Source organism: Danio aesculapii, chromosome 10 (genome assembly GCF_903798145.1).
Source record: "Danio aesculapii chromosome 10, fDanAes4.1, whole genome shotgun sequence".
NCBI classification, from domain to species: Eukaryota; Metazoa; Chordata; class Actinopteri; order Cypriniformes; family Danionidae; genus Danio; species Danio aesculapii.
The window spans coordinates 25,311,874-25,339,209 of record NC_079444.1 but is presented as its reverse complement, the minus strand read 5'-3'; the positions used below and the strand labels follow the sequence as shown (position 1 = coordinate 25,339,209).

The 27,336-nt window shown below is 35.2% G+C and overlaps 1 protein-coding gene across 1 annotated transcript; it reads left to right on the top strand.

The window, feature by feature from the left end:
• The first annotated feature begins 740 nt into the window (after positions 1-740).
• LOC130236760 (transmembrane protein 135-like) lies at positions 741-21,044 on the top strand. Its single transcript, XM_056467515.1, has 15 exons — positions 741-916; positions 3,395-3,522; positions 3,918-3,962; positions 5,297-5,354; positions 5,565-5,630; positions 8,625-8,679; positions 8,827-8,860; positions 9,007-9,174; positions 13,914-13,983; positions 14,199-14,366; positions 14,511-14,574; positions 14,647-14,723; positions 17,067-17,165; positions 17,978-18,045; positions 19,915-21,044. Exons 1-15 carry the CDS (start codon positions 776-778, stop codon positions 20,045-20,047), a joined length of 1,374 nt encoding a protein of 457 aa, XP_056323490.1. The 5' UTR covers positions 741-775; the 3' UTR covers positions 20,048-21,044.
• Positions 21,045-27,336: the final 6,292 nt, after the last annotated feature.

Genomic DNA, 27,336 nt, shown 5'->3' with positions numbered 1-27,336 from the left:
GCATCGTTTTACTTCACTAATCTTTGGTTTAGAACAACATGCAGTATAATTCTAACCCTGTGATGCTCTTGAAAACTGAGTTAACACATTTACAGTTCATGAACTATTTCGTTCACAAAAAAATAACATCATCTAAGTGTTACTATCTTAATTATTGTACAAATGTCTAGTTATGAAAGATGTGCACTTATCGCCCTCTACAGTTGTTTTCAAACACTACACTGTAGTGCCAAAATACAGATTGTTAATGTAAAAAACAAGTGACGTGAACGTTTCTTTGAGGTCTCATTATATATTTGCTTATATCTTGGTATTTTTTAATAATAGATTGATAGAAAGATGAATGACTAGCTTTACAGAATGAATGGAGGGCATGAACCTTGGCAGACTATGGACAGAAAATAAAAAGTAGATTTGTTTTACTGGATAGATGGAATACAGGTAGATAGGATAAGGGATAGATTAAAATATGTATGTAGATAGGAAGATGAAAAAATAAAAAGTAGATTAGATATACGTCGGAATGGAAAACAACGGCTAATGTTACACGTTACCCTTATTTGTTATCTCATTTATTATGAGAATAAATTCACTCTTAAGTTAGTTTTGAAGCGATGCCATCAAATTATAACTACATAATGGATAATTGCACAAAACGTAAATAAATAGTTAAAACAACCACTGACATCTATCTACCCTGCGCGGGAGCGCGCGTCCATCGGAAGCGTTTTTGTGAGATAGAGTTGACGCGCGCTCCCGCGGTGGTGTGCTAAACATGGCTGCTCTCAGTAAGTCCATACCGCATAGCTGCTATGAGTTGGGACACACATGGAGTCCGTCATGTACGGCTTCCACCCTGCAGGTGACAGCCGGAGCTCTGGAGGTGTCTTTCAAGATATATGCTCCTCTCTACCTGGTGAGTGAAACAGCTTGGGTCTAACCGTTCATTTACCGAGGCAAGGGCGCAGTTAGCCTGCAGCTACACTAGAGTCCAGTTGGAGGATACGAGGGCCTGAGACTGGTGACAACTTTAGATATAAACACACTGAAGCGGGGCTCAACCTATCGTCTTTACAATCACTAGCATGTAAAGTGTGCAGGAGAGACTCGTTAGACTAATGTCATGCTCAGGTGAGCTGAGGGGAAACTGCTGCTGCTGGATAAGGATCAAACTGTCAAAAGCTTCTCTGCGGATTTTGTGCGAACTTTATACACATTCGCTTTTGTTTCCGCGTTACAACATTGTTTTAAATGATGTTGTGAATTAAAAGAATGTGATTGTCGCACAGCATTGATGTTAATCTCCCTGGTTTGTCTACATTCTCAATGAACCGAAACTGCAGATTTAACATGAATTGTTAGGGTACTTTTTCCAATGAAATATATTTTGAGATGTTATATTTAAACTAAATGTTAAATAGATATCAAAACTTAATTAAGTGTTAAGGAATCGTTCTTACGAGTCGGATCTTTTAAGTGAATCGGTTGATTCGTTCTAGCCTGTTTTTTTAGTCTTAAAATTTTGACAGCCCATTCTTCTTATTGGTTAGTTTAGTGGTACGGCTCTTGCCTGATTGGTCTTTATTTTTAAACCCCACCACAAGGTCTCGAACGATGTGTTCACGAAGCACCTCTCATAAATTAAATTAATTAATGTCTGGTTTATAATTGATCTGTTCATGCGAGTCAGTCTGGACGACGGTCTTGAATCAACTGACTCGACCGAGAATCGTTTCTCTAGAATCTTTTAATTGAATGATACATCGAATCCATGTTATACAAGCCTTTCAAAAAAATAAATAGATAAAAGTGCTATCCATCCATCCATTCATCCATCTATATATTTATATATATATATATATATAAAGTAATAATTTAACCAGGTCTTTAAAACAAAATGTGTAAATTATCCATGTTTGTGCAAGAGTGATTTATTGTAAACTTTTATTAGTGATAAAAGTTAAAATGAGTAAACAGTGTAAAAAACAACAACAACAGGATTTCTTTTATATTTTAAATAATAATCTTTACAAAACAGTTTTTGAATTATTCAGCCAAGAACAGTGTGTTTTGAACATTGTTTGATTCATAAAAATATTAGCTATGAGGAATATGGAGTCAATCTAGGGCCATATGTACGTGCAAAATAAAAGAAACATAAAATTTTACAAACATAAAATAAAGTATTGAACAATAAATAAAAAAATGCAAATCTCCAAAAATCGCAAAGCAAAATAAATTTTTTTTGCGAAATAAAGAAATTTTGCTAACAAAAATAAAGAACTGCAAAGGGAAAATTAAGTTTTGAGAAATAAAATTTAAATTTGCAAAAAAATAAATAAATAAAAGAACTGCAAAAAATAGTGCAGAAAATATTTGCAATAAAAAAAATCATATATTTGCATATATTTTTTGCATTGCCTTTGCAAAACCAAACATTACTTGCCTTAAACGCCCAAGTTCCCTGACTCCACCCCCTTGTCAAATCAGGGCCACTAAGTGAAACGTGCAGAAACGTGAAGTGCAAAGTGAAAATGTTTCGCAAATATACATATTGTTTCTTTTTTAATTGCATATATATATATATATATATATATATATATATATATATATATATATATATATATATATATATATATATATATATATTTATTATTATAATTTTTTTTTTGCACTGCTTGATTTTTATTTGCAGTTCTTATTTATTTGCAGTTCTTATTTTATTCTCAAATTTTATTTTTATTTCTCAAAAATTTAATTAATTTACATCCAGTGGTTATTGAATTTAATAAAAATTAAATACATTTTTGTATATTTGCATTTATTTAATTATTTTTGCTTAATACTTTATTTTTTTGTTTACAAAACTTTTATTTTGCGAGTATATATAGGCCCTGGATTGACTCCACAGGGGAAGCTAATGAGAACATTTGAAGTGAATCAAATGTTTAACAGTTGAGATGAAAAACTACTTTTATAGCTCAATTTTTATGGATGGATATCTTTAAATACACTAGCATAATTTGCTAGTTCTTTTAAACAATTGTTCAAAAGAGCCAAGATTAAATGCACAAACTTTACAAAGCATACCGCATAACCTCAGGTTGTTAGCTATATTCCACTGTAGTACATTTATTTATCAGTTAATGTTATCTTGTATTTCCTGGCTTGTGATGACTTGACTGTCAGTTTATTGATCTGACAGTGGGAGCATCACTGTGTCAACTCCTGAATGTATCATTGGCTTATAATTGCAAAACTGCAGTTCAGGGTGAACTGTAGCATTGCAGAGTTGACATTCAATTCAGTTTCGCAAAAAAACATGTCTCGTTCTATCATTAGACTGTAGGTCAGCGGTATTTGGGTGACAAAGCATTGAACTTTTCTGTTTCAGATTGCAGCCATTTTAAGGAGAAGGAAAAAGGATTACTACAAAAAAAGGCTGCTTCCTGAAATCCTGCAGTCCACATCTTTCCTGACTGCAAATGGAGGCCTCTACATTGCATTTTTCTGCATTTTGCGGTAATCTCAACCAAATTCTGCTAAAAAAAAACAGTCTTGGAAACGTTTCCCTGTTCCCACGTGTATGTCAAGCTGTAAAGCACCTTTGAATCCCTGTTCCTATTGCTGTTTAAAGGTCTACACACATATCCGTCCAAATAGCATGGTTAAGACCTTTGACACATTAAATAAATCATGAACCAGATAAACGTTTGGATTTACGACCCTCATTCTGCTGACCGGTCCGCACAATGGAATGTACTCACATAATTCGTGACCACATTTAAATGAGACTTAATATTCAACAGCGATATTATCCTCGGTTGAAAGCACGCCTGTTTTGTAGTTCACGGGTATAAATAATAATGACCTGCTATCCTCTCCATTGTTTCTTTCTTGTTCTTTCTGTTATTCAGGAGGCTGTTGGACGCTTCTACTCCTGGTCAGCCGGCTTTGGGGCGGCACTGCCGGCCTCATATATTGCCATACTAATAGAGCGAAAAGCAGGTTAGCCCCTGACAGTTCCTTTCACACAAATGACCTTTGGCCCATTTTATTACAAATTTCATGCAAATATTCATATTTAATTATATTTACCAAATTTACCAATGAACTTGCATATGGAAATGTAATTTTAGGTGTGAACCAGGCTTTGAATCACTTTCAAAGATGTTAACTATACACTATACATCCGCACTAACACAGTGTCATTGTTTATTATAAACATGCGCTGTAAATGGTTAAACTCTTTAAAGATTCTGATTGCCTGTGGAATATATTGTGCTGGTATTCAGTACTGTTAGTAACAGCATACTGCATTAGAAGATAAATATTTTCTGTCTCTAAATATTCTAATATTTTAGAGCTTGAGCGTCTTGTTTTATTTGTTTGAGGAAATGCGTGACATTTTGAGGAAATGCATGGAACTTGCATATTTCTTGACTACTGCTGCTGGCTAATGTTATCTAATGTTGGTATTAAAAATTGTATAGATCTATTTACTCATAGAAGAGTGTTTTTGTCTTTGACTGCCGCTCTACCAAACAGTTGACCATGTTTTTACTGTTTTTTAATAATGACTGGTTAAAGTCATTTAAAAAAAAGAATGGTTTACAAAAATCAAACAAACACAATCCTCTTGCATTACTACTCTTAATTTTGGTTTATTGTAAAAAACAAACAACAAGTAAACATGTTAGGAAGAATCTGAAATATTTTATGGCATACTTCAAAAAATAAAGATGATTTAGTATTCAACAATGTTTTATTTTGATTTTTTTTTTTTTAATTGGTCTTACACTTCGTATTTTCAGATTTTTCATAGTATATTTATTAAGTTTGAGTACTTTTACCATAAACTGACATATCATGAGGTTTATATTTTAGAAATTATGGGATGTGTTGAAAAAAAATGCATTGAGTGTGTTAACTAGCAACATTAGGAGTTAAGAAATGCAATCCAGTTTTTTTTTTCTTTGTGGGGTAGTTAAAGGGTTAAGAAGCCATAAAACCTGCTATTAAGAGTTAATTTATTTTTTTTTTTATACTTTTTTTATTTATTAAAATACAGTAATAATATTGTACACCATGGTAAAAGATTAATTATTTTTGGTCTGTTTATTTATCAGCTAGTAAATGTGATTCCTATTACATTGTTTGTCTGTGATCATTATTTATGTGATTTATTATTTATGCTTTCTATTCTCATAGAATAAGAACAATTATGAAGACATTTATAGTTATTATTTTGATGATTTTTAATGTTTCAGAAACATAAATGATCATGCATAAAGAGATCTTGCCTTTCTGTCTTACACAGGAGAGGACTCTTAACAATTTACATGGCAAACCTGGTAAGACGATCAGCATCACTTTATGTCATCTCCGCTGCATTAAGTTTTTCTGACAGCTCTTTCATTCTTGCATGACCATTTCCTGGCAGTAGTCAGCATCGCATCTGTTTCTGTCACTTATGTTACTTTTCTGGAAAGCTGTTATCAAAACTGTCTGTTTCACGGAAACCTCGGCTGATTATGATCTTAAGTGCGCTGTGTCTTTTCCAGGCAACGGAGACGATTTTTCGGATGGCTGTCACCAGAGGTCTTGTTAAGCCCATGAAACATGGAGAGGTATTTTGCAGTTTATGCTACTGTTAGTGGTTTGGCAAGGCCTTGTTTCATCTTTTTTTTTTTCAGTCATCTGATCACAAGTGCTCAGCTGAGACAAATGACCGTTTCCATCTTATGTTAACCAGTATTCATATCTCTCTTAACTAGTTGTATTTCAGTTTTGTTTCAACTCTTCCCTCTCATTTTATCACACTCACTTTCACAGGAGCTCATAATGTGACACGAGCACTACTTAAAGGCACAGTATGTCATTTTCACCACTAGAGGATGCGTATTCACAACAGTCAAAGACGTAGTTTGATAACTTGATAAATCATGGGAGTTGTGTCTTCATTATATTCTAAGGGATTCCTGCACAATCATCTTTTGGATGAGCTAAATTATTCAAAATGTATTACCATGGTAGTAAAAAGCAGAGTAAAGGCTCGTACACACGGGGATGCTTTCGTTTTGCGTTTATCGTCAGCGTTTTTCGAGACGTTTTTCTGTATTCAAACCCAAGGGATTTTCACTGGCGTCGAGCAGAAGAGTATGTAAAATTACTCCTTGACGTTAGATGGTGCTACACAACTTTAAGCTTCTGACACCCGCTTGTAACACAAAAGAAGAAGAGAGAAAGTTAACACGCTTGTTGTTAAAGTTACTGGCGACTCGAACAAGCATGGATGTTCAAGTAGCAGCTCCGGCTCTAGCAATGAAGAAATGATTATTGTTCACCAGTGCAATAAGCAGCTCCACGTTCATATTGCCACTGGTCATCTTCTTCAATGTTCGCATTGACAGTTTTGCACTTGAGCACCTACAAGTACTATTTATTGTAACTTCAGCAGCTCTGTGAACAAAAGTGCCAATCTGATTGGTGGAGAAGGCTTTGACGTGACACATCAAACAAAAATTAACATGAGGCATTTCTTTAAAAATGACGTGTTTTACGCCTGCCGTTTTGCGCGTTGGTGTGCAGGATCACATTGGCGCACTTTATTTAGTCACGAGGGGTTAAACGTCGACGGAAAACGCGAGCAAAAAGCCTCCCGGTGTGCATAGGCCTGAAAACTGTTGAAATTAAATGAAATTGCCGATGGGAGATGAGTGTGACGCAGCACAAAAGCAACGTAGCTTTAAAGGTGCTGTATGTAAGTTTTTGACCCTTCTAAAGCATAAAAATGCCATCATATGTTTGCAGATATTAAGAAATATGCTAAGTGAACATTCTTGTTTATCTGAAAAACAATGCTAAAGTCAGATATTCTGCTCTGAAAATGTGCGTTATGTGCCGGAACGCCTTTCTTTGTTTTTGTTCTTACAACTTGCCCAGTGCCAGTTCAGCCAATTATATTTCAGCACCCCGGGTTGCCTTGGTGGAAAACTGCATATTTCTTTCATTCATTCATTCATCATTCATTCATTCAGAAAGGCTTTCAAAGCATGCATCTGTGACCGAAATATGACCTCCGGTGGACAGTAGCAGACTCAGATTCAAATGAGACGCAGATTCAGACTTCCACGTGAGGTTATTAATTAGCAAATGATATAAATATTATGAACGTAAACATTAGGTGAGCAGGTTACATTGTAACTGCATGTCCTAAACAACACGCTACATGACGAGATGCGCAATGATAAGCATTTGGCTGTTTGCACCCTGACGAAACGCAACAGGAAATTTAAATACAGCCATGCAGAAGCACAGAATAGAAACTCACTTATGAAATGGTAAGGTTTGTAATCTATTTAATAAATATTAAACCTCTTTAACATTATTAAATGTAGATGCTGAATCACTCATATGTGTTGGTTTGCATTATTTCACAGTTCTAAAGTTCAATTTCAAATGTTTTATTTTATTTTCAAGATCTGAGGTGAACTATCTGCTGCTGCTTTAGTAGTATGGCAATAAATGTCATGTAAAATGGCATTCAAACTCACATTATTAGTGTTTAACACTGAATAAAGCGCATGAGGTTTACGTGAGGTGATCATTGTCATAGTTTTTCTGTTGTTCACAATCTTAAATATTGTGCCTGTAAGGAACAAACCACTAGTTCAAAGTAAGCTATTTAAAAGAGCATTTGTGACTAGTAATATTTTGATTTTAGAGTTTAAAGATTTTTGATTTTTAGTGTGTTTTGGTACAAAGCAACATTATGAATACATTGTTTTGTTTCTCACAATGTGCTAAAATGAAATGTTAGATCAGTAGACCAGGATTAGATGTTTATTTTTTGTGGCTATTTAGATGCAGTCACATGAGCATTTACACTGTGAAAGCAGTCAGACTGAACATTTTTGACTACCTCTAGAAGAGTCAAAAGTGAACAAGCTCAAAATGTTTTAGACACGGTTTACAGCAGTTGTCTACTTTTGATTAGAATGAAAAAAAGAACACCCAGTGTGATAGCCCAGTGGTTAGTGTGCTGAAATATGCTGCATCCTAAGTTTCGAATCCCGGCTCTTGGACATTTCCTGATCCTACCCCCCTCTCTCTCCCCCTTCACTTCTTATCAACCTACTGTCCTGTCAAATAAAGGCAAAAATACCAAAAATAAATCTTTAAAAAAAGGAGTCCTGCATTTTCAATGACCATTTTCGTCTGAGCCCGCCATATTCTTTAATTTGTACTCATTTAATTATTGCATTGCAGATGCCATTATTGTCAAATCTGATATCAGCGCACGACAGCACAGATATCTTGTAATTGAACAAAACTGGAAGAAATAATGCTGGAAAAATAATTATTCATTGGATTTACTTTTTTTTTTTAGGGTAACTGTTTGCAAACTATTTATATGGGCAGAATTTAAACAAAGAAATTTAATTTAGTAACCTGGAAGGGCATCCACTGTGTAAAACATATGCTGGATAAATTAGCGGTTCATTCCACTGTGGTGACCCCAGATTAATAAGGGACCAAGCCGAAAAGAAAATGACAGAATGACCTTGACCTGATCATAAAATGTATTGTAATCAAATAATTTCCACTTTTGTTCTCTCCAGGTTCTTCTGTTCTGCTTGACTGCGTCCCTCTACATGTTTTTCTTCAGGTCAGTTGGTCAACTCATTGCTTCTCAGTCCTGGATCTGGATTAAGATCAGAAATGGCACAAACAAGCCCATTCTTCAGAAAACACCAAAGCTAGTTGTTAGACCACAATCGTCAAACTTATTATTTCATTTCTGCTTTTATCTTCAGGTGTAAGACGGACTGAATGGCTTCGCTTTTTCTGCCTTAAAGTAAGTTTATTTAAAGGTTTGTAGCACTTCTAAACGTACTTCGTAAATTCCCAAGGATTTGCTGTTAATCCTAAAGCCCCCTTAGGATAGAGTAAAAACAACTCATGTCAGACGGTTAAAGGAGATTATGTGTCTGGTTGTTGCAGATTTATAGTTGGGAAGGAGGAGATCCCGACACACTCTTGCCTAGCTGAACACACGTATGGCCAGGGTTTAGAGAGAGACGCACAGCCAACGGACGAAAGACCAGAGCAAACACCGGCCTCTAGAGGGAGCTGCATCAGAGCTTTCGCACGCAAAACTCCTAGACTCTTGTAAGTGTCACAGATAAACTAGCACATATTTCAAATACAAAGAAAAATGCACAAAAGCCTGCACGTCAGAGTCAAATGAGTGCTCAACCAAAAGTACAAAAGCACATAGTCAACAACACCAAAATATAAAAATACATTATTAATTAAAAGATTTTTCAATAAATCTTGATATTTTTTTAGGTTTTGATGTTGCCAGCTTAAAATTTGCTTTTAAATTATTGTATGAGACAATTGTATGAGATTTATTCATTATTCGGGACGTCCCGATCATTGTATGAGACAATGGTATTTTTAACAGAAGATGCAATTTTATGCACACCAAAAAATTATATAATTATTACATCCTTTTTTTATTTATTTTTTTATTTATTAGAATATGCAAAAAAGGTACACAAATTGGGATCATACAAATACAAAGAAACTAATAAAAACAACAACAACAAACAAAAAATATATAAAAAATAACAATATAGTCAGGTACTTGCGTGTGTGTGTGTGCGTGTAAAAGTAGCTTGGTGGACAGGTCAGAGTTCATACATAAGGCACAATAACAGTCAATGAATAAAGCAAGTATCATAGATATAAATAAAACAAAAAGAAAGCAGTCAGGCATGGAGTGACAACAATGCTTGTAATGTATGATAATAATAATGACAGTAAAAAGAAAGAAAGGACAACATTAATAATAACAACTGATAACAACAATAATAATAATACAGTGGGGAAAATCAAAGCACCAGGAGGAAACCCACACGAACACGGGGAGAACATGCAAACTCCACACAGAAATGCCAACTGGCCCAGCTGGGACTCAAACCAGCAACCTTATTGCTGTGAGGGGACAGTGCATCATTTGAGCATCGATATCACAATGTGTGTATTTGCAATAGTCACATCGCAGGATTAGATTGTTTATTAAAGATTAAAAGATATATTATTTTTTAATTATGTATACAATGATGACCATGTTATTTTACATTTAATCGTACAATTTCTGTACTCGAAAAAGACTTGATCATCCAATTCGATTTCTTTACGAGCTATTCAAATCATCTAGTAATTTTATTCAAATCGCAACTGTTACGATCCCCTCGTTTGAGTTGCAACATAAAAGAGCTCAGACAACAAAATGATCTATATGCAACTTATTTATTATACATAGAACTAATGAAACAACAAATCAAGCAAAAGAAATAAATGTCTAGAGATAAATAAAGAAGATTTAATCACAGTTAACTTCAACTACATTATATAAATAATGCAAAACGAAACCATACGGTTACAGAATGAAAGAGATGTTTTTGACACGAGGATGTCCAAGTAGCCACACCATCCTCCAGAAGCTAGCACATCAACTCTTATTTATATGCATTGAATTAATTGGTGAGCAAACAGGCATCCAATCGTCACACAACATATATGGCAGCAAAACAAAATATTGCAATGTCATATTTTTCCAATGTGTTACAAACAGTTTTTTTATTGATGAGTAAAAAATTCAGAAGAGCCGTATTTACAATAGCTAAATTAAAATGTATTTAATATAAAATTGTAACACCGTAATAGGGCTGAACAGTGGACAATATTGGAAAAAAATGGATATTACAATATTTAGTTTTTCTGTGATTAAATATTGCGATATGAAAACACTTTACTACAGATAAATTGAACGGCACTATTTGGCATTTTTTAAGGGAGTCTAACAGTATTCAGGTATAGAAATTGGATAAACACAATGCAAAAAACATACTTTGTCTCGTTTCTAGTAAAAATATAAAAAAAATGATCTTTTCTTTTCAACTTCAGAAGAAATAAGTAAAAATTAACTGTTTTTTTTTTTAAACAAGTATTATTATGTGCTAGTAGGATAAGTAAAATCTTATTTTCACTTTGAAATGTAGATATTTGGACTAGAAATTCTTAGTAAGAAGCATAAATGAGTATAAATCGTATAAATTCAGTGATTAAATACAATTCTGTAGCTCCTGGTCAACTATAATTTAGACTCAACATTACATATCCTGCGATGTGACTATTGAGAATATGCACATTGCGATATCAGTGTTGAAATTATATAGTGCAGCCCTACACTAACATTCATTCATTCAATTTCTTTGGGCTTAGTCCCTTTATTAATCCGGGGTCGCCACAGCGGAATGCACCGCCAACTTATCCAGCAAATGTTTTTTTTGCAGCGGATGCCCTTCCAGCTGCAACCCATCACTGGGAAATATCCACACACACTCATTCATCTTAACACTGCTACGTCAGTTTTATCTGCCTGTCTTTTAGAAATTAAATCTTGGATGAATCAAAACTTCCTTAAATTAAACAGTTCCAAAACTGAGGTCTTACTAATTGGCACCCCTACTAATGTTAGCCAGTATAAGGATTTCACACTTTCGGTTGATAATGTTCAACTGTCTCCTTCAACCCAGATGCGTAACCTTGGGGTGCTCTTTGGTGCACAGCTCAGTTTTAACTCCCTTTTCAAACACTTAACAAAAACTGCCTTCTTTCATCTCCGCAATATTGCATGGATTAGACCATTCTTTCACGACCTGATGCGGAGAGGCTTATCTATGCCTTTATCACATCATGTCTTGATTTCTGTAATTCACTTTTTGAGGGTTTACCTACAAGTTCTCTCAGAAGATTACAGTATATTCAAAATTCCGCTGCACGGGTTCTGACACACATCATCACGCCACCATATTACTACTGTATTACAACAATTACACTGGCTTCCTATTAAATCACGGATTGATTTTAAGACCTTGATTTTAACCTTTAAAGCAGTGCATGCACCCCAGCCTGCAGTCTTCGTTCGACATCAGGACTTACCCTGTATCAGCCACGTTGCAAACTCAAGACCATGGGTGGGAGGGCTTGCTCATATAGTGCGCCCAAGCTGTGGAATGCCTCTCTGGACTGTTTTAAGAAACTTCTTAAAGAGCCCATATTATGGGTTTTTGAAAATGCCCTTCCATGTAGTGTGTAGCACAGCTTTAAGTGAAGTGAAATATCCAGCTAAGGCTTAAATCTGTAAGTGTACAGTGTTTAAAACTATTGATTCATCTATAAAAGAGTCGACTCATAGTGCTTCAAACGAGTCGTCTTGATAACGAGTCATTAGGTGTTTCGTGATGACGCAGCTACGAAACACAAGTAGTTGCACACGCAAAGCCGGGAAATTTGAAACCTGCGGCCCCACCCACTAACAGAAAAAAAGTCACACACACAGACACAGAGAGAGACACCGGTGGAATGAAGTCACGCTGTGAAGATGGATTTTATTGACAGTCTAATCAAAGATGAAACCTCAGCAAAATAGCCTAGCCTTGAGCAGATCGAATGCTTCTGGAAATTACATGCTTAAAAAGAAGACTTCATCAGTTTGTTAAAGGAAGGATCAGTGAAGACTGTCAGAACCAGTCAGAACATGGATCAGTGCATCATGAATCAGTTTCTTCCCCCATTTCCCCAGTGTAAGTACGTGCGATTAAAACTGTTGCCTCGTTTACTCTATCTTGCACATTATGTATTTAGTTGTGTTTTGTGTGTGGTGATATAACTGAGAGATTCACGGTTCTAACTGAGCACCGCCCCCTCTATTCTGCCGCTCTAGGTCTCCTCTATGGACGCGCCGGCCCTGTCTGTGTGTGTGTGTGTGTGTGAAAAGAGCGAGTAGTCTGCGACGGGCAAGGAGATCTCCTCGCCAGTTCTTGAACTTTTTGCTCAATAAAATAGTTAGTCGTCAGTATTTTGTAGTCCATCGTCTGTATTTACATTCACCCACTGGCAGCCAAAATCCACTATAAAGCGTGTGTGCACTGTGACTACTTTTAAATTGTTGATTAGCTGCTGGGCATTTCGCTCTGTCTCCTACTGAAGCCTGTCAGTGTTGTCGACCAATCGCAGCAGGCTGTCATCGGTCCAATCAGCGCAGATTAGCTTCGCGCTGAGGAGGGGTTTGGGAACAAATGAATCGCTATACGATTCAAATGGGAGTCGCTGGGATAATTAGGTAAAAATAAATGCAGATTATAAGACCATGAAAGTGTTGTTTGACCTTGCATGCATATTAGACTGTTGTTGGAGACCCTTACAACCTAAATATGACCCTATTTCATGTATAATATGGGCTCTTTAAGACTCATCGTTTTACCATTGCTTTTAACTTAGGATGATCAATCTGTTAACTTTTTATTCTATCTTATGGTTCATATTCTTATTGTTTTATTGCATCTTTTCATTGTTGTGCTGTTTTGCTTGCCTTGTAGCGCTTTGAGTTAAAGACAAGCGCATTACAAATAAAATTAATTATTATTATTATTATTATTATTATTAATATTATTATTAATATTAACTACGGGCAATTTATCCAATTTCACCTATACCACATGTCTTTGGGAAACCGGAGCACCCGTAGGAAAACTATGTGAACACAGGGAGAACATGCAAACTCCACACAGACTCCACTCTGACCCAGTCAAGGCTCGATTGCTACCCACTGCACCACCGTGCTGGCCCACACTGTAACATATTTCTTAAAATATTATGTTATGCAGGACTTTTAATTTTAATCTATGTACATTTAAACAGTTTTTTTTTTCCTGCATTCGACACTTAAGATCCTCCTTGTTCAACAGTCAGCTTCATTATCATGTGTGAATGTTCCCTTGCCTCAAAACACGGTGTTTGCATTCATTGTATGTGTGTGTGTGTGTCCCCTTTAGATGCAAGCATGGACCCAGGCATAGATGTTGCAAACACCATCAAGACAACTGCATCTCCTACTGTGTTAAAGTAAGAGTCTGAGACCTCCAAACCTGCTGTCTTTCAATCCTTTCATCTGTCTGTTCTGAGTGCTTGTGTGGGACTGTGAGCGCATAAATGAGGAGCGTTTATATGAACGAAAGGCTCTGTGCCCTTTGCTTGCCGAGTGACAGCCGATTGTGAAGTTGCGATTTGTTTTCCGGAGAGAAGCTTCTGAGATGTTTTGTTTGTGTGTTTTTTGAAAGGGTTTCATCCGGATGTTCAGCGTGGGTTACCTCATTCAGTGCTGTTTGAAGGTTCCCTCAGCGTTCAGACAGGCCTTCACCAAACCCTCGCGTCTGCTCTGGCTGCTCTACAACAAAGAAAACTTCCAGCTAGGAGCTTTCCTGGGCTCTTTTGTCAGTATATACAAGGTACTTCATCGCCACTACCATTCGCTGATGGTTGTTTTTATGAGACAGCAAGTTTCTAGCAACTTTTCGAGGAGTTTGTTTCCTTCTCAGGAAGGCTTTTTCGGATGTGGAGTTTCTGATATCTCATTTCTTTTTTCATGAAAGGGCACAAGCTGTTTACTGAGATGGATGCGCAACCTGGATGATGAGCTCCACGCACTCATAGCAGGTGAATTGTGGTTTGAACAGTTGATTTTGAGCATCTTGTAAAGGTCCTCAGCTCACCCGTTTATCTTTTCAGGTTTTTTGGCTGGAACGTCAATGTTCTTCTATAAGAGCACCACCATCTCCATGTACCTCTTCTCCAAACTAGTGGAGGTAATGATTGTCTTGCACTGTAGTCATTTAAGTAAAGCAAGAACTGTGAGTAGACCATTCATTCATTTTCTTTCCAGCTTAGTCCCTTTATTAATATAGGGTCGCCAAAGCAAAATGAACCGCCAACTTGTCCAGCAAATTTTTTACGCAGCGGAAGCCCTTCCATCACTGGGAAACACCCAGACCCTCTCATTCTCACACACACACACACACACACACACACACACACACACACACACACACTATGGCCAATTTAGCTTACCCAATTCACCTATAGTGCATGTGTTTGAAAACCCACGCGAACACTGGGAGAACATGCAAACTCTACACAGAAACGCCATCTGACCCAGCCGAGGCTTGAACCTGCAACTTTTTTGCTGTGAGACGACAGCATTACCCACTGCGCCACCGTGCTGACCTGTGAATAGACCAACTAAAATAATAATTAAAAACATGATTTTCTTATTTGGAGTGCTGGAGATATTTTGCAGATCTTTCTATTAGGATTTTTTACCAACATTTACAGAATACACCTAGTAAAATATACTGCAAAATGGTCTGTGTACCCACGTATAATTGATTTTCTCATTTTTGTTTTCAAAATAGAAAAATTAATAAACTTTAGATTATGCCAAATTTGAACCTTCTCACGAGCATAATTGAACATTTTTCAAATATTCCTTTTTGTTTTTGTCACATTCTTACACACAAAGTGAAAATGCAATGAAACCAAAACAAAATAAACCGCTTTAAAATTTGTTCTCTGTGTGGGCGGGAATTATACACAGTCCCTCTTTGCTGATTGGGTGACCAAACATCAAACTCTACCATACACAGACTTAAAATGTTTCTTTATATACTTTATTTTCAATTTATTTATTCATTTGTCTATTACTTATTTTTTGTTCTTAGCTTGGTCTGGTTTGGTAATGTGACCTACTTAATCATCATGTGATTTCTTAAATTAAAATTGCTTCTAGTTCTAACATTAGGAGCGTTCGACATAAAGCATGGCTATAGCCGGCAATCAACGAGATTATCCGAGCATAGATGGGTTAGGGTTAGGGTCACATATCCGATGTGGACCAGGTCCAATACGTAGTGGACATTGTACCGCCCACTAAGGTAATGCCCATATTACTGTGATGGTTGGGTTTAGGGTAGGGCGAGGTGTAGGCGATCGTCCATTACGTAGTGAACCTGGTTCAAGACGTAAGAGCGTACAGTTGGGTCTCCTGGACTTTCCTGCTTCACTGGACCCAACAGCAGGTGGCGCTGTCTGAGAAAACAAAAGGTCTGAAAGTGCTGATGTGAGCATGCAGGTTTGATCATGTAGTTGGGTCTCCGGGCCTGCAGCTTCACCCTACTCATCAGGTCGGACACTTCGGGGCTCGTAGTTTGCTGCATGATGACAGATTACATGCCATGATCAATTATTTATTTATTTATTATTGCAACAACAACAAAATAAACAGAATAGTCTCTACAAACTATAGTTCATTTTTAGCATTAAGGGAATTACTAATTAAATTTAAGTAGTCAATAACAAAAGGACAAAATTTCTAACTGGCATGCACCACTTTAAGACAGATTTCGATCAGTCTGCGAATGCACCTATGGTTAACAATGGTCATTATGTGACTGCAATTTTTGCTCTTTTTTTTTTAAATGACTTGTATCTTGAATTTTGAATTAACAAACTGTTTTTTAGTCACTTTATTCTTATTATTTATTTATTTTTGCCTGCTAAGCTATTGGATTGCTTTGAAAGCATAGTAAGACTTGAGGTTGATTTCCTTTTATGGACCAAAAAGAAGCAAATGCTAAAAAAGCTTTTACTTTTTCTATCAAAAACTTTTTACCAAAACATTTTTAACACATCTAATTTTGAATCATCATTTAAGCTTTGGTTTTAAACATTTAAGTAAAATAAATAGTTATTTGATGTAAAAAAATAAACAAACAAACAAACAAAAACACACTAAATAATATAAAGCCTTAAAATAATTTATAGACGCAAATTACTTTTACCAGAAAATTCATATGTATGAAAAATAATTTTAAAATGCATGCAAAAACAAACACAAATCATATTTTTGTACAATTCATATTATGAGTGAATAAATCATTTATTAACAACACTGAAATTATGAAATAATATTACTGTAAATATCAAAACAGCCACAGTCCATTGTTTTCTCCATTCAGTGATGTTCTGATTATTGCTACTGCTTGTTCTATGTTATTGTGTTGCTATTATGCATACGTAAGTGTGTGTGTGTGTGTGTGTGTGTGTGTGTGTGTGTGTGTGTTGTATTTATCGTCTTTTCACTGTGTTTTTAGACATTGTATTTCAAAGGGATCGAGGCAGGCAGGTTCCCATACTTCCCTGAGGCGGACACAGTAATCTATGCCATCTCCACTGCCATCTGTTTTCAAGCGGTAAGTTTCAAAAGTTTTTTAAAAGAAATCCGCTCAAAGCACCTTCTGAACACCCAAGGACACTTTTACGCAAAGGGAAAATCCAAAACGCATTAAAATGCAGAAGCTGTTTATGACAGAGTGACTTGTGACTTATTGATGACACAGACCTGATCTGAATAAGAATTACAGCAGGTGAACTTGTAAAAAAAGGTGTCACTTTTAATAGAAAAGCTAAATATATTAGGAAGGTTCTAAATGATAAAGCAAGTGATGTAAAATTAAAGGCAATCTTGTTTTTGTTGTAAACTTTTTAGTTTGTGTGGAATGTTGCTGTTTGAACATTAACAACATCTGCAAAGTTATTTCGCAGTTATTTATTTTAATATTTTCTTTCTCAGAATTTACTTTTTTAAGGCCTACAACAAATTGCTGATAGGATTACGATGAGCTGCTACTTGTGTTTTTGAAATTACAAACTTTAAATTGTGCATAATCCTGCATATGAGCATGACATTTTCTTCAATGTGCAGTGGTTAGCCAATCAGAACACAGAGGGTAGGCTGACCACTTAATGTCTGAGGAAGGGGCTTCATATAACTCTGAAATCAATCAATTATTTTAAAGATATTTTGATTATGTCGTGTAGCTTAAAGAAAAATAAAAAATGTGAAAAATAATGTTCATTCATTTTCCTACGGCTAAGTCCCTGATTTATCATACATTCTTTCTGAAAATTGCTTTTACATCAATGTAATTAATTTGTCTGTGTGTGTGTTTTTTTTGTTTGTTTTTGTTTTTTCCTCAATGTATCCAATGATGAATCTGTACAGGCTGTTATGGAAATGCAAAATCTGAGACCATCGTACTGGAAGTTTCTACTGCGTTTGACAAAGGGCAGGTGTGTATTAGTAAAAAAAAATAATAATAAAATAAAAATTTATATATATATTAATGATTCATTAAAGCTTCCACCCCGTGATGAAAATGTAGTGTTTTATTTACTCAACCACAATCCATTTAGCTGAAATCATGATTCTGATTCTTGGAGAGCAGATACCATTACTTTAGCAGAAAAAGAGATGAGCAAAATAAATGAATGTGAAGAAGCACTGCTTTAAATTCCATTTTCTGCTCCATCTCTTTAAAATATGAAAATGTATTTTACCCCAGTGTTTTTAATGGCGTTTCTGAGCTAGCCTGCTGCTACTGACAAAGCTTGCGTTTATACTCTTTCCTCTCGTTTTACACTTGAACAGCTAAATGAATGCTTAAGTCTAGTAAACTGATTTTATTTCATTACAAAGGAATAATAATAATGATATCAAAAGCAACCTTATCAAATTCAAAATAGTCACATAAATCTTTCACAGGAAGTTTATCATTTGGCTGAAAAACACTAGCTGTGCATGCAGCGAGGAAAAGAAGTATTGAACACATCACCGTTTGACATGAAATTTTCACCGGATGTAGATAGCATACAAATAAATCCATATATGCAAAGAAATCAATTCTAATTAGTTTACAAATGAAGTTATGTGTAATAAAATGAAATGACTGGGAAAAAGTATTGAACACATAAAGTAAGGGAGGTGTAGAAAGACAGTGAAAGCCCAAACCGCAGCTGAAGTCTCTTACTAGTTATTCAGCAACCCTCTGATCTTTGTCGCTGTAAATTAATATTAGCTGTTTCAGTCCAACATTTACATTAGCAGGATGATGATGAGGAAACCAGGGTGGATATTTCAGCAAGACAATGATTCAAAACACAGCCAAGGAAACTCTCAAATGCTTTCAGAGAAAGAAAATAAAGCTGTAGAATGGCCCAGCCAATCACCTGACTGAATCCAATAAAAAATACAAAATAAAGATCAGATTTGATAGACGAGACCCACAGATTCATCAAGTTTTTTACACTCTGTTGAAGTCTGGGGAAAAAAGTCACACCTGAGCAATGCCTGTGACTTCATTCTCCATATGAGAGGTGTCTTTAAGCTGCCGTAACCAAAAAAGCCTTTTATCATGTGTTAAATATGTTTCAGTAGTTCAGTACTTTCTCCTCATGTCATTTCATTGTTATTACACATAACTAATTTATCACATTTTTTTGGTTTTGTTTTTATGTTTGTATTGTTTGGGTTATTACCAAAATCTGGTCCAATTCAATGTTGACAACTCCTTTAGAAATGTTATTCCCAGGAAAAAAACCTGACGTGTTCAATACTTCGTTTCCTCGCTGTTTACCCAATTGGTCTGTTCAATGTGTTCGTTTCAAAGTACTACCTGTATATCTTTTTAAAATATTCTGTTCAAAGTGTGCTAACAGCTATTAGCTTTACCCCCGGTTTCACAAACAAGGTTTAAGGCTAGTCAAGAGTAAATTTCATGTTTGCGCTGTCTTGACCCAAAATAACCTGCGTTGACATGTCTTAAAATACGACAGTGTCATTTTTTTTTTTAATCTCCAGGTGCACACCAGTAATATATTTTTCTAAGGCCATTTTTTATAAATGGGGCTTAAATAGCCTAATCTAACTAAGGCCTAGTCCTGGCTTAATCTAAGCCCTGTTTGTGAAACTGGGCCTTAATGTTGTTATTAATTAACAAGGACTAAAGTTCCAGCTAAAAATCTTCTTTAGTGTTCCACTGAAGCAAAAACTTGACCTTTATCTTGAAAAAATGTTAAATCATTCATAAAAATATGAAATCTAATTAATTATGCTCATGAACTCCTTAGGCATCAAGTAATGGATTGTATCGTTTTGTCCAGGTTTGCTCTGATGAACAGGAAAGTGCTTGATGTTTTCGGGACAGAGGCTTCCAAACACTTTGGTGACTTCACACCTAAACTGGACCCCAGATTTGTGCTGTGTCCCGTTGACATGGACGTGCAGCTGGGCTGACGGACGTGCGTGTGTGGATCCGGGAGATTGAGTCTTCCCATCGACCAACAATGACAAAGGCATGGAAAGCTCTTGCACACAATCTCTCTCTCTCTCTCTCTCTCTCTTACATTCTCTCCTTCTGCACCATCATTAAATGTGAAGTCACAGTGTGAAGGCAGTTTTATGTTTACGTTGATGTGGATCTGAAAACATTTTGCAATGTAATTACCGCTGGCAAGATGTGACCTCTATGTGCGCACAATATCAGCATTGTCTGAAGATGAATTGAAGTTCATAGCATAAATTTTGGCTTATTGGATGTTCAAGGGCAGGATGACGGAGCAGGAATGTGTTCACACTAACTCAGCGGTTTGGAAACTGACCGGTGTTTTTATAATCACTAACCAATCAGCTTTGAGAGCATTAAATGTGTTTTTTATTTAATCTTTTTCTTTTTTTTAATTAATTCATTTATTTTTTTTAATCCGATGTGTTCAGTTAAGTTTAAAGACGCTTGTTTACACAGAAGGTTGATGCTATGTCATTTTATTTTATTTGGTTGGTCATTGTCATTTCAAACCCTACCAAAAATGATCCAATCAGAGATTATTGTCTGCCATAGTCAGGATATGCGGGTTAAGCCATGTAAACAGATCTTACTGACATCAGGGTTGTGTATGGTCTCTTCTGTCTTTAGTGTGCTCTTTCTTCTTGTACAGTTAGGAATTTACTAGAGGCTTTTATGGAGAGTTATTAGCACAGAACATTTATTAGCAACCTTTTATTGCAGATCTCTTTCAAGAGGATGTGAACTCATCGTAATGGAGATTCATCCTCATTTTCAGTAGCAGAGTTTTTTTTTAATTAGCAATAACGATTAGTTTAAAATCTGACATTATAATTGAAGTATTGCTGTGTATTTGAAATGTAATTTATGTAAAGAGACAAAAGAAAGCCTTATGTCTTTGATGTTTGTATAAAAGCAAAAGCTTTATATTAAAAAAATCAAATGAAATGATGCTCTAAGAGTCTTTTATTCATATTTATTAGATCATTTCTATTTTTTGTATATGTATAAATGAAATGTATATATCAGAGATGCCCAAAGTAGGGCCCGTGGGCCAAAGTTGGAGAAAAGAGAGGGAGAATAATAGGGGTGGGGGGGGGGTGCCTTTGACAGAAATCATCATTTTGATGTTAATGTAAACTTTAGTTTCTTTGTTTTAAAACTTAAATGTTGTAAATAAATCAAACCTTTAAACTGTAAATACTGTCAGTTGACACATGCACAAGACAGCCAGCAAATTAAGGTAAAGGCTGGAGCAGCTCCACTAGTGTAATCAGCATTGAACTCCATTGTGTTATAAATGGGATTGTTTATGTTTTTACTGTAATATGTTCTTTCTGAAATGCTACAAATGATACTGCATCTTTAATTAATATCTTTTAAAGCAACATTATTTGTAGTTTTTTTAAATCTTAGCAAATATATTAGGAAATTGCTCATGGCAAATTTAATGCCATACGGTTTGGTATATATTTAGCTTTGGCCCACATCCCTCGGTCAGGATTGATTTTTGGCCCTTTATAAGAAAAGGTTTGGGCCCCCCTGGTATATATAGATACCACGCATATAATAATGTATGTGATAAACCTTTTTTAGTTTATGAAATTATAAGGATACTGGATGCATTAGTTATGGGTTTATGAAAAAAGATTAGTTTTTTGTTTTTTTATCAAATTTCAAATATTGTCTGTAAAAGGATTTATTTTACATTAGTTCAGAAAATCAGGGTTATTCCACTATTCATTTATCAAGTTATAACATTGTTTTTGTCTAAAAATAAATATAAGATTTCCTAGGAAACAATAAATAAAATAAAGCAAATAATCGAGGTATCCGCAGGGTCTTAAAAGTCTTAAATCTCAAAAGCTTAAATCTTCTGAAATGTTGCATTGTAGGTTCTAAATATTTTTTAACAAGTCTTTATTTTGTTCATGTATAGCTACTAGTCATGGGCTGGTATAAGATTCTGATGGTATGGTACCTTGGATTTACCTTATATAAATGGTTCCATGGTATCATGGTATTGTGATTACTGCTATAAATATATCATTTTTAAATGTCTGGGTAAAAAAACTAAAACTTTTTCCCCTTGTAACACGATCAGTTTTGTCTTGAGAAAAATTTTAAATATTTTTGAAGAGTAAACATGTCAGACGGAATAATTCAAATAAATCGTTAACTTCTGCTGTCTTCATTAGTTTAAAAAAATACTGATTTCTTTGCACCTTGAAAAGGCATCTTTGGATATATTTTCTGCTGGAGATACTGTTGTCCTAAAAAACAAAAACAAAAAAAAAAACATGTAAACAAAAACTTGCATATCGTAGGAATGGTGTAGTTTTCCAAACTGCTGTATACTTTGAAAACCGGTTATCGTTCCATGCCTAATATCTACCCAATCTGGCCATTAACACCTAAACAATCACCAACAATCCATCTCAATAAAACTTATAACTTTTTATTAAAAAATAACATTTAATTACTTTCCTTACAGTAACATGTGCTTAGAAGTGCTCCATTTATTTACTTCTGGAGATACTGACCAGACCTAGATTTTTTATTATTAAATTATTATTATCATTGACTGAAGTAATTGACAGCTATGTTGTTCTATTTTTGGTAAGGGTTATAGAGTTTGTGAAATGGATATATTTGAAAATTAATAAAAAAAAATATTAAAACAAAATTTTTATTATTATTATTAAATTTTACTAGTTTTTTGATAGGGCAAGTGAAAATCTTCTCTAACTGGGATATTGGAAAACACTCCCTAGCATTTAGCCCTGTATAAGTCTAAAATTTCATTCATAATGGTCTTAATATGTATTTAAAATGCCTTAAAAACCTGCAGAAACTCTGAATAATTATAATAAATACCAGAATAAAAGATATATTGGTTTAACTTAACCACATTACAGCTGTAAATTTTAAATCATAGCTGTATATCCTTTTTTAAATGTATATTGCATATAATTTATTTAATTCTTAATAGGATAATGCCTGGTGGGAGTGTACGGAAATTCTGTCTCCATTAAGGTTTTTTGATGCATAGCAAAGAGTAACCAAGTTCTGTAAGCGTCCACTGGAGGGCGATGTCATACTATATTTAAATCACACGTCATCAATGCTTGAGTCCAATAGTTTACAAACATTTGAGAGACTAATATGTTTATTTACCTATATGTAAACTGAGCTTGATATCTTTATTTCTTGCAGTCGACCTACAAATACTATTACTGTGTTTGTGCATCCAAAAATACAGACTTTAATAAACAAACTATTTTTTGTATTGTAATTTATGGCCCTATAAAACAAAACCCAGCCCACCGAGGAGATGTTCTTCTTATTGTTGGCATTGGTATTCGTTTCACATGATCCTGACGCAGCACAAACTGTCCATGGAATGGTTACAAATGGCTTCATTTCGTTTTCCCAGTTTCTCATTGTCTTGGCTTACAGAAAAGCCTTTGTGAAAATGTTGGTTTTTTTTTCAATCTTTACCTTTCTGTCCGGGCCGTGGGCCTCAGAGAGCCAGTGTGATATATAGAGTCATGTCTCGTCCCCAGAGAGGATCTGCTCATGCCTGCGTACAAGAGAGCGAACAATGATTCATCTGAACTGGCAGAGAAGTGAAAACTCAGAACGGCCCAAAAAAGATACTTGACCTCCAAAATACATTTATTCAGCTGCCAGACTTTTATCCAAAAGTAAAACTTTCAGTGCATTCAAGTGCACATTTTTATTTTGAATATGAATGCATGACCTTGACTATGATGACGTAGGTTAATGTTTATTATCAAATGAGATGGTGAGATGTTTTTAAGATTGTCCTTGTGGCATCTCCAAGGATACATATTGATTTAATCTCTAATTTCATGTGATGATTCTTGTAATAATGATTCTTCAGTATATGCTGTGGAAGAAATCACAGAGAAACAAGTAGACCTTTAGTTTTAAAAGTACTTGGAATGGAAAAATTTAGTCAGAGATAAAGGTTCATTGTTGAACCACTGATTGCAATAGAGAACCGTAATTTTTAAACCACGTGGAATGGAAAGATGCTCCTAAAAATAAAGAGCCCAAAAGTGATTCATTAGGAAAAACCAAAAACCTTTCAATTAATTTTTTAAAAGAGCCATTTAGTTCTTAGTGTTTTAATAATATAAGATAAGATAAGAAGCTTACTTCATTGTAAAGAATCTTTTGAGGAATATAAACCGTCAAAGATCCATTAGTGCAAATAAAGTGCCTAAAGAGATTCGCTTTTTCCATGAAGAACCTCTAAAATCCATAGAACCTTTTGCTCAAAGGGTTTTTTACAGGTCATTTAATTGTTTATTAGATTATTCAAATGTTCCTAGCATTAAAGCTGTCATAGAATGAAGATCTGGATACCTTGACATAGCTGAATAAAAGTTCAGTACATGGAAATGCACACTCAGAATCTCAAACACCATTGTTTCCTTGTTCTCATGTAAGTTCTGTAAGTGTTAAATCCTGGTGAAAGACAAAACAATGACAATCCTCACGGATTAATCCGTGACGGACAATCCTCACGGGACTAATATACAGTTGAAGTCAGAATTGTTAGCCCCACTTAAATTTTTTTTTCTCTTTTTTTTTATATTTCCTACATGATGTTTAACAGAGCAAGGACATTTTCACAGTATGTCTGATACTATTTTTTCTTCAGGACAAAGTCTTATTTGTTTTATTTCGGCTAGAATGAAAGCAGTTTTAAATTTTTTTAAATCTATTTTCAAAAGTATCAAACTATCAAAATTATTAGCCCCTTTAAGCTATTTTTTTCCCGATTAGTTTACAGAACAAACCATCGTTATACAATGACTTGCCTAATTACCCTAACCTGCCTAGTTAACCTAATTAACCTAGTTAAGCCTTTAAATGTCACTTTAAGCTGTATAGAAGTGTCTAGAAAGTTATCTAGTATAATATTATTTACTGTCATCATGGCAAAGATTAAATAAATCGGTTATTAGAAATGAATTAAAACTATTATGTTTAGAAATGTGTTGAAAAAAATTGTCTCTCTATAAACAGAAATCGTGGGAAAAAATAAACAGGGGGGCTAATAATTCTGGCTTCCAACTGTAGATACCCCCATGCAGAATTTAATTGGCTCCTAATGAGATTGCAACAATGATCATTTCCCTTATTTTTAAGTTCATGTACATTTGTATTACACTTACTATGTATTTGTGACTTTTATTTTGAAAAAAAATTTTGAAAAAAAAAGACAGGCATTATACAGCTCTCAGGTAATGCAACCAGGCATGGAGCCTCTCATCTCATTACAGCTCATTGTCAGACTGCAAAATTCAGGACATATGGATTCTAAATTTATTTAGCGGCAGCAAACACAATCTGCTGAATAGAAGTGTTTAATGTACGTTTATGCATTGTGTCATATCGCTCAGCTCTTATTGTGATTTATTCTGGAGTGAAAATGCAAATATGCACAGGTTATTGTTAATTCCTGCCTGTTTTATACATTAAAACCACAAAATATAACTGTAAATACATCTCTGTCTGGCTCTTTTGTCAAGACTAAGCTTATAGTAGAATCAAAACTTTTATTTTATTCACTCTTCCTAAATAAATCTCTCTATCACTTCAGCTGAAGTCTTTTTTTTTTTCAAATATGGTTAAAAAAATGCTTTTATTCTAGAAGATTATCATTCAATGAGAACATAAAACCTAAGCCACATACCTGTTATGCAGATATCAGAGAACAATTTTACATAGTGATTCAATCCACTCTATGGCACCTTTAAGAACTGAAGGGTTCTCTAAAAACTCCAAAATGGCTCCTCTATGGCATCTCTTCAAAAACCTTTTGGAGCCATTTTCTTAGTAGTAAAAGCCAATAAATAACATTTATTTGAAGAGCAATGATGAAGGTTCTTTACAGAATCATCACTGCCAGTGAAGTGATTAGTCTCAAAACTGTGTCACTTCACTTCCATGCATTACCGTGTAAAGCGAATGCACATGCCGTCTAATGAGAGCGCCGTCTTTAATTGTGCCAGTATTTTTGCAATGACCTTCATTGTATCTCACACAGTACGCAGATGTAGCAAAACTTTCTCTTGATCCACGTCCTTCACGCAGAGATTTCCCACCGGGCCTTTTAAAAATAACGGCTTGATCTAGAAGTTTCGGTGAGCACTTTTCAGGTGCTGGCCAATCAATCACTTTCAGCTGTCTCCATGGCAACAGAATCTCATCAAACAGTCTGAAGTACCTCGGCGGATGAGAGTGCGAATGTGTGCGGCCACTGTAAAACGCTCTCTACTGTACATGCGGCAGCTCAACAGCGTGCGCAACCGTACAAGGTGACTGCAAACTCCCTTTGTCTCAGTTCCCGTGTCGTCTCGCTTCTTCACACTTGTCTGGGACCTGATCCAGATGAATCGAACCCAGGTGCAATGTCAAGCTGTCAAGTTTGTTAGAAACGGCGAGAGCTTTGTATGTGTGTGTGTGGTTTAGCCTCACACACCTCATCATGGCATGTCCTTTCTTGCCTCTGCCTCCAGGTTGTCAGCATCCATGGCAGAATGAGGCCACACATAACGCACTGATCAAAGTCATGGCGTTGTGTCTGCTTGCTGTTGTATTGATGTCAGTGAAGTCGTCTTGTGTTATCGTTGCACTTTGGATTGATTTGGCTTGCGAATATTTTACCGAGTGACCTGCGGGGGCTTTAATATGCGGACCGGCCTGCAAAATCTATAATAAAATCTAATCTACTTAAGCCTATTTTAACACATTTATTATATGAGACCCGAGATGTTAATGAGGAATACTCCAGGCAGACTGTTGAGAAGATTAATACATTCATTAACTCATAATCCCTTTCTCATCTAAAGTCTGCTTTGTGAAAAGTAACGGGGCGTTTTGCATTACCGCTGATTCGATTTTAAAGTCCACATGTGGAGGAAAGACACTTTCATTACAGTGGATGTTTAAATGAGTGTAGAATTTATTTGCGCTAAATCAAGCTAGAGTAAATGGTATTTATTAATTAAGACAAATGGCACAAGCAGTTTGCAGTTAAAAATGTGCTATTTAAAGTTATTATAACCTTATGGATTCTTTCAGGTTGTCAAACATTTGTATTCAGTGTCTTTGAATCTCTTTCAGTGCCCCTTTTAGATTGCAAATTCTTATATTGTGTAATTCTTAGTGTGCTTCACACAGGTGAGTAGGCTTGACAAAC

Coding starts and splice junctions, on each gene's coding strand:
- LOC130236760 (XM_056467515.1), top strand. CDS start 776: ATGGCTGCTCTCAGTAAGTCCATACCGCATAGCTGCTATGAGTTGGGA. Junction 3,963..5,296: donor GGTCAGCCGGCTTTGGGGCG/GCACTGCCGGCC, acceptor ATGCATAAAGAG/ATCTTGCCTTTCTGTCTTAC. Junction 17,166..17,977: donor CTGCCATCTGTTTTCAAGCG/GTAAGTTTCAAA, acceptor GAATCTGTACAG/GCTGTTATGGAAATGCAAAA.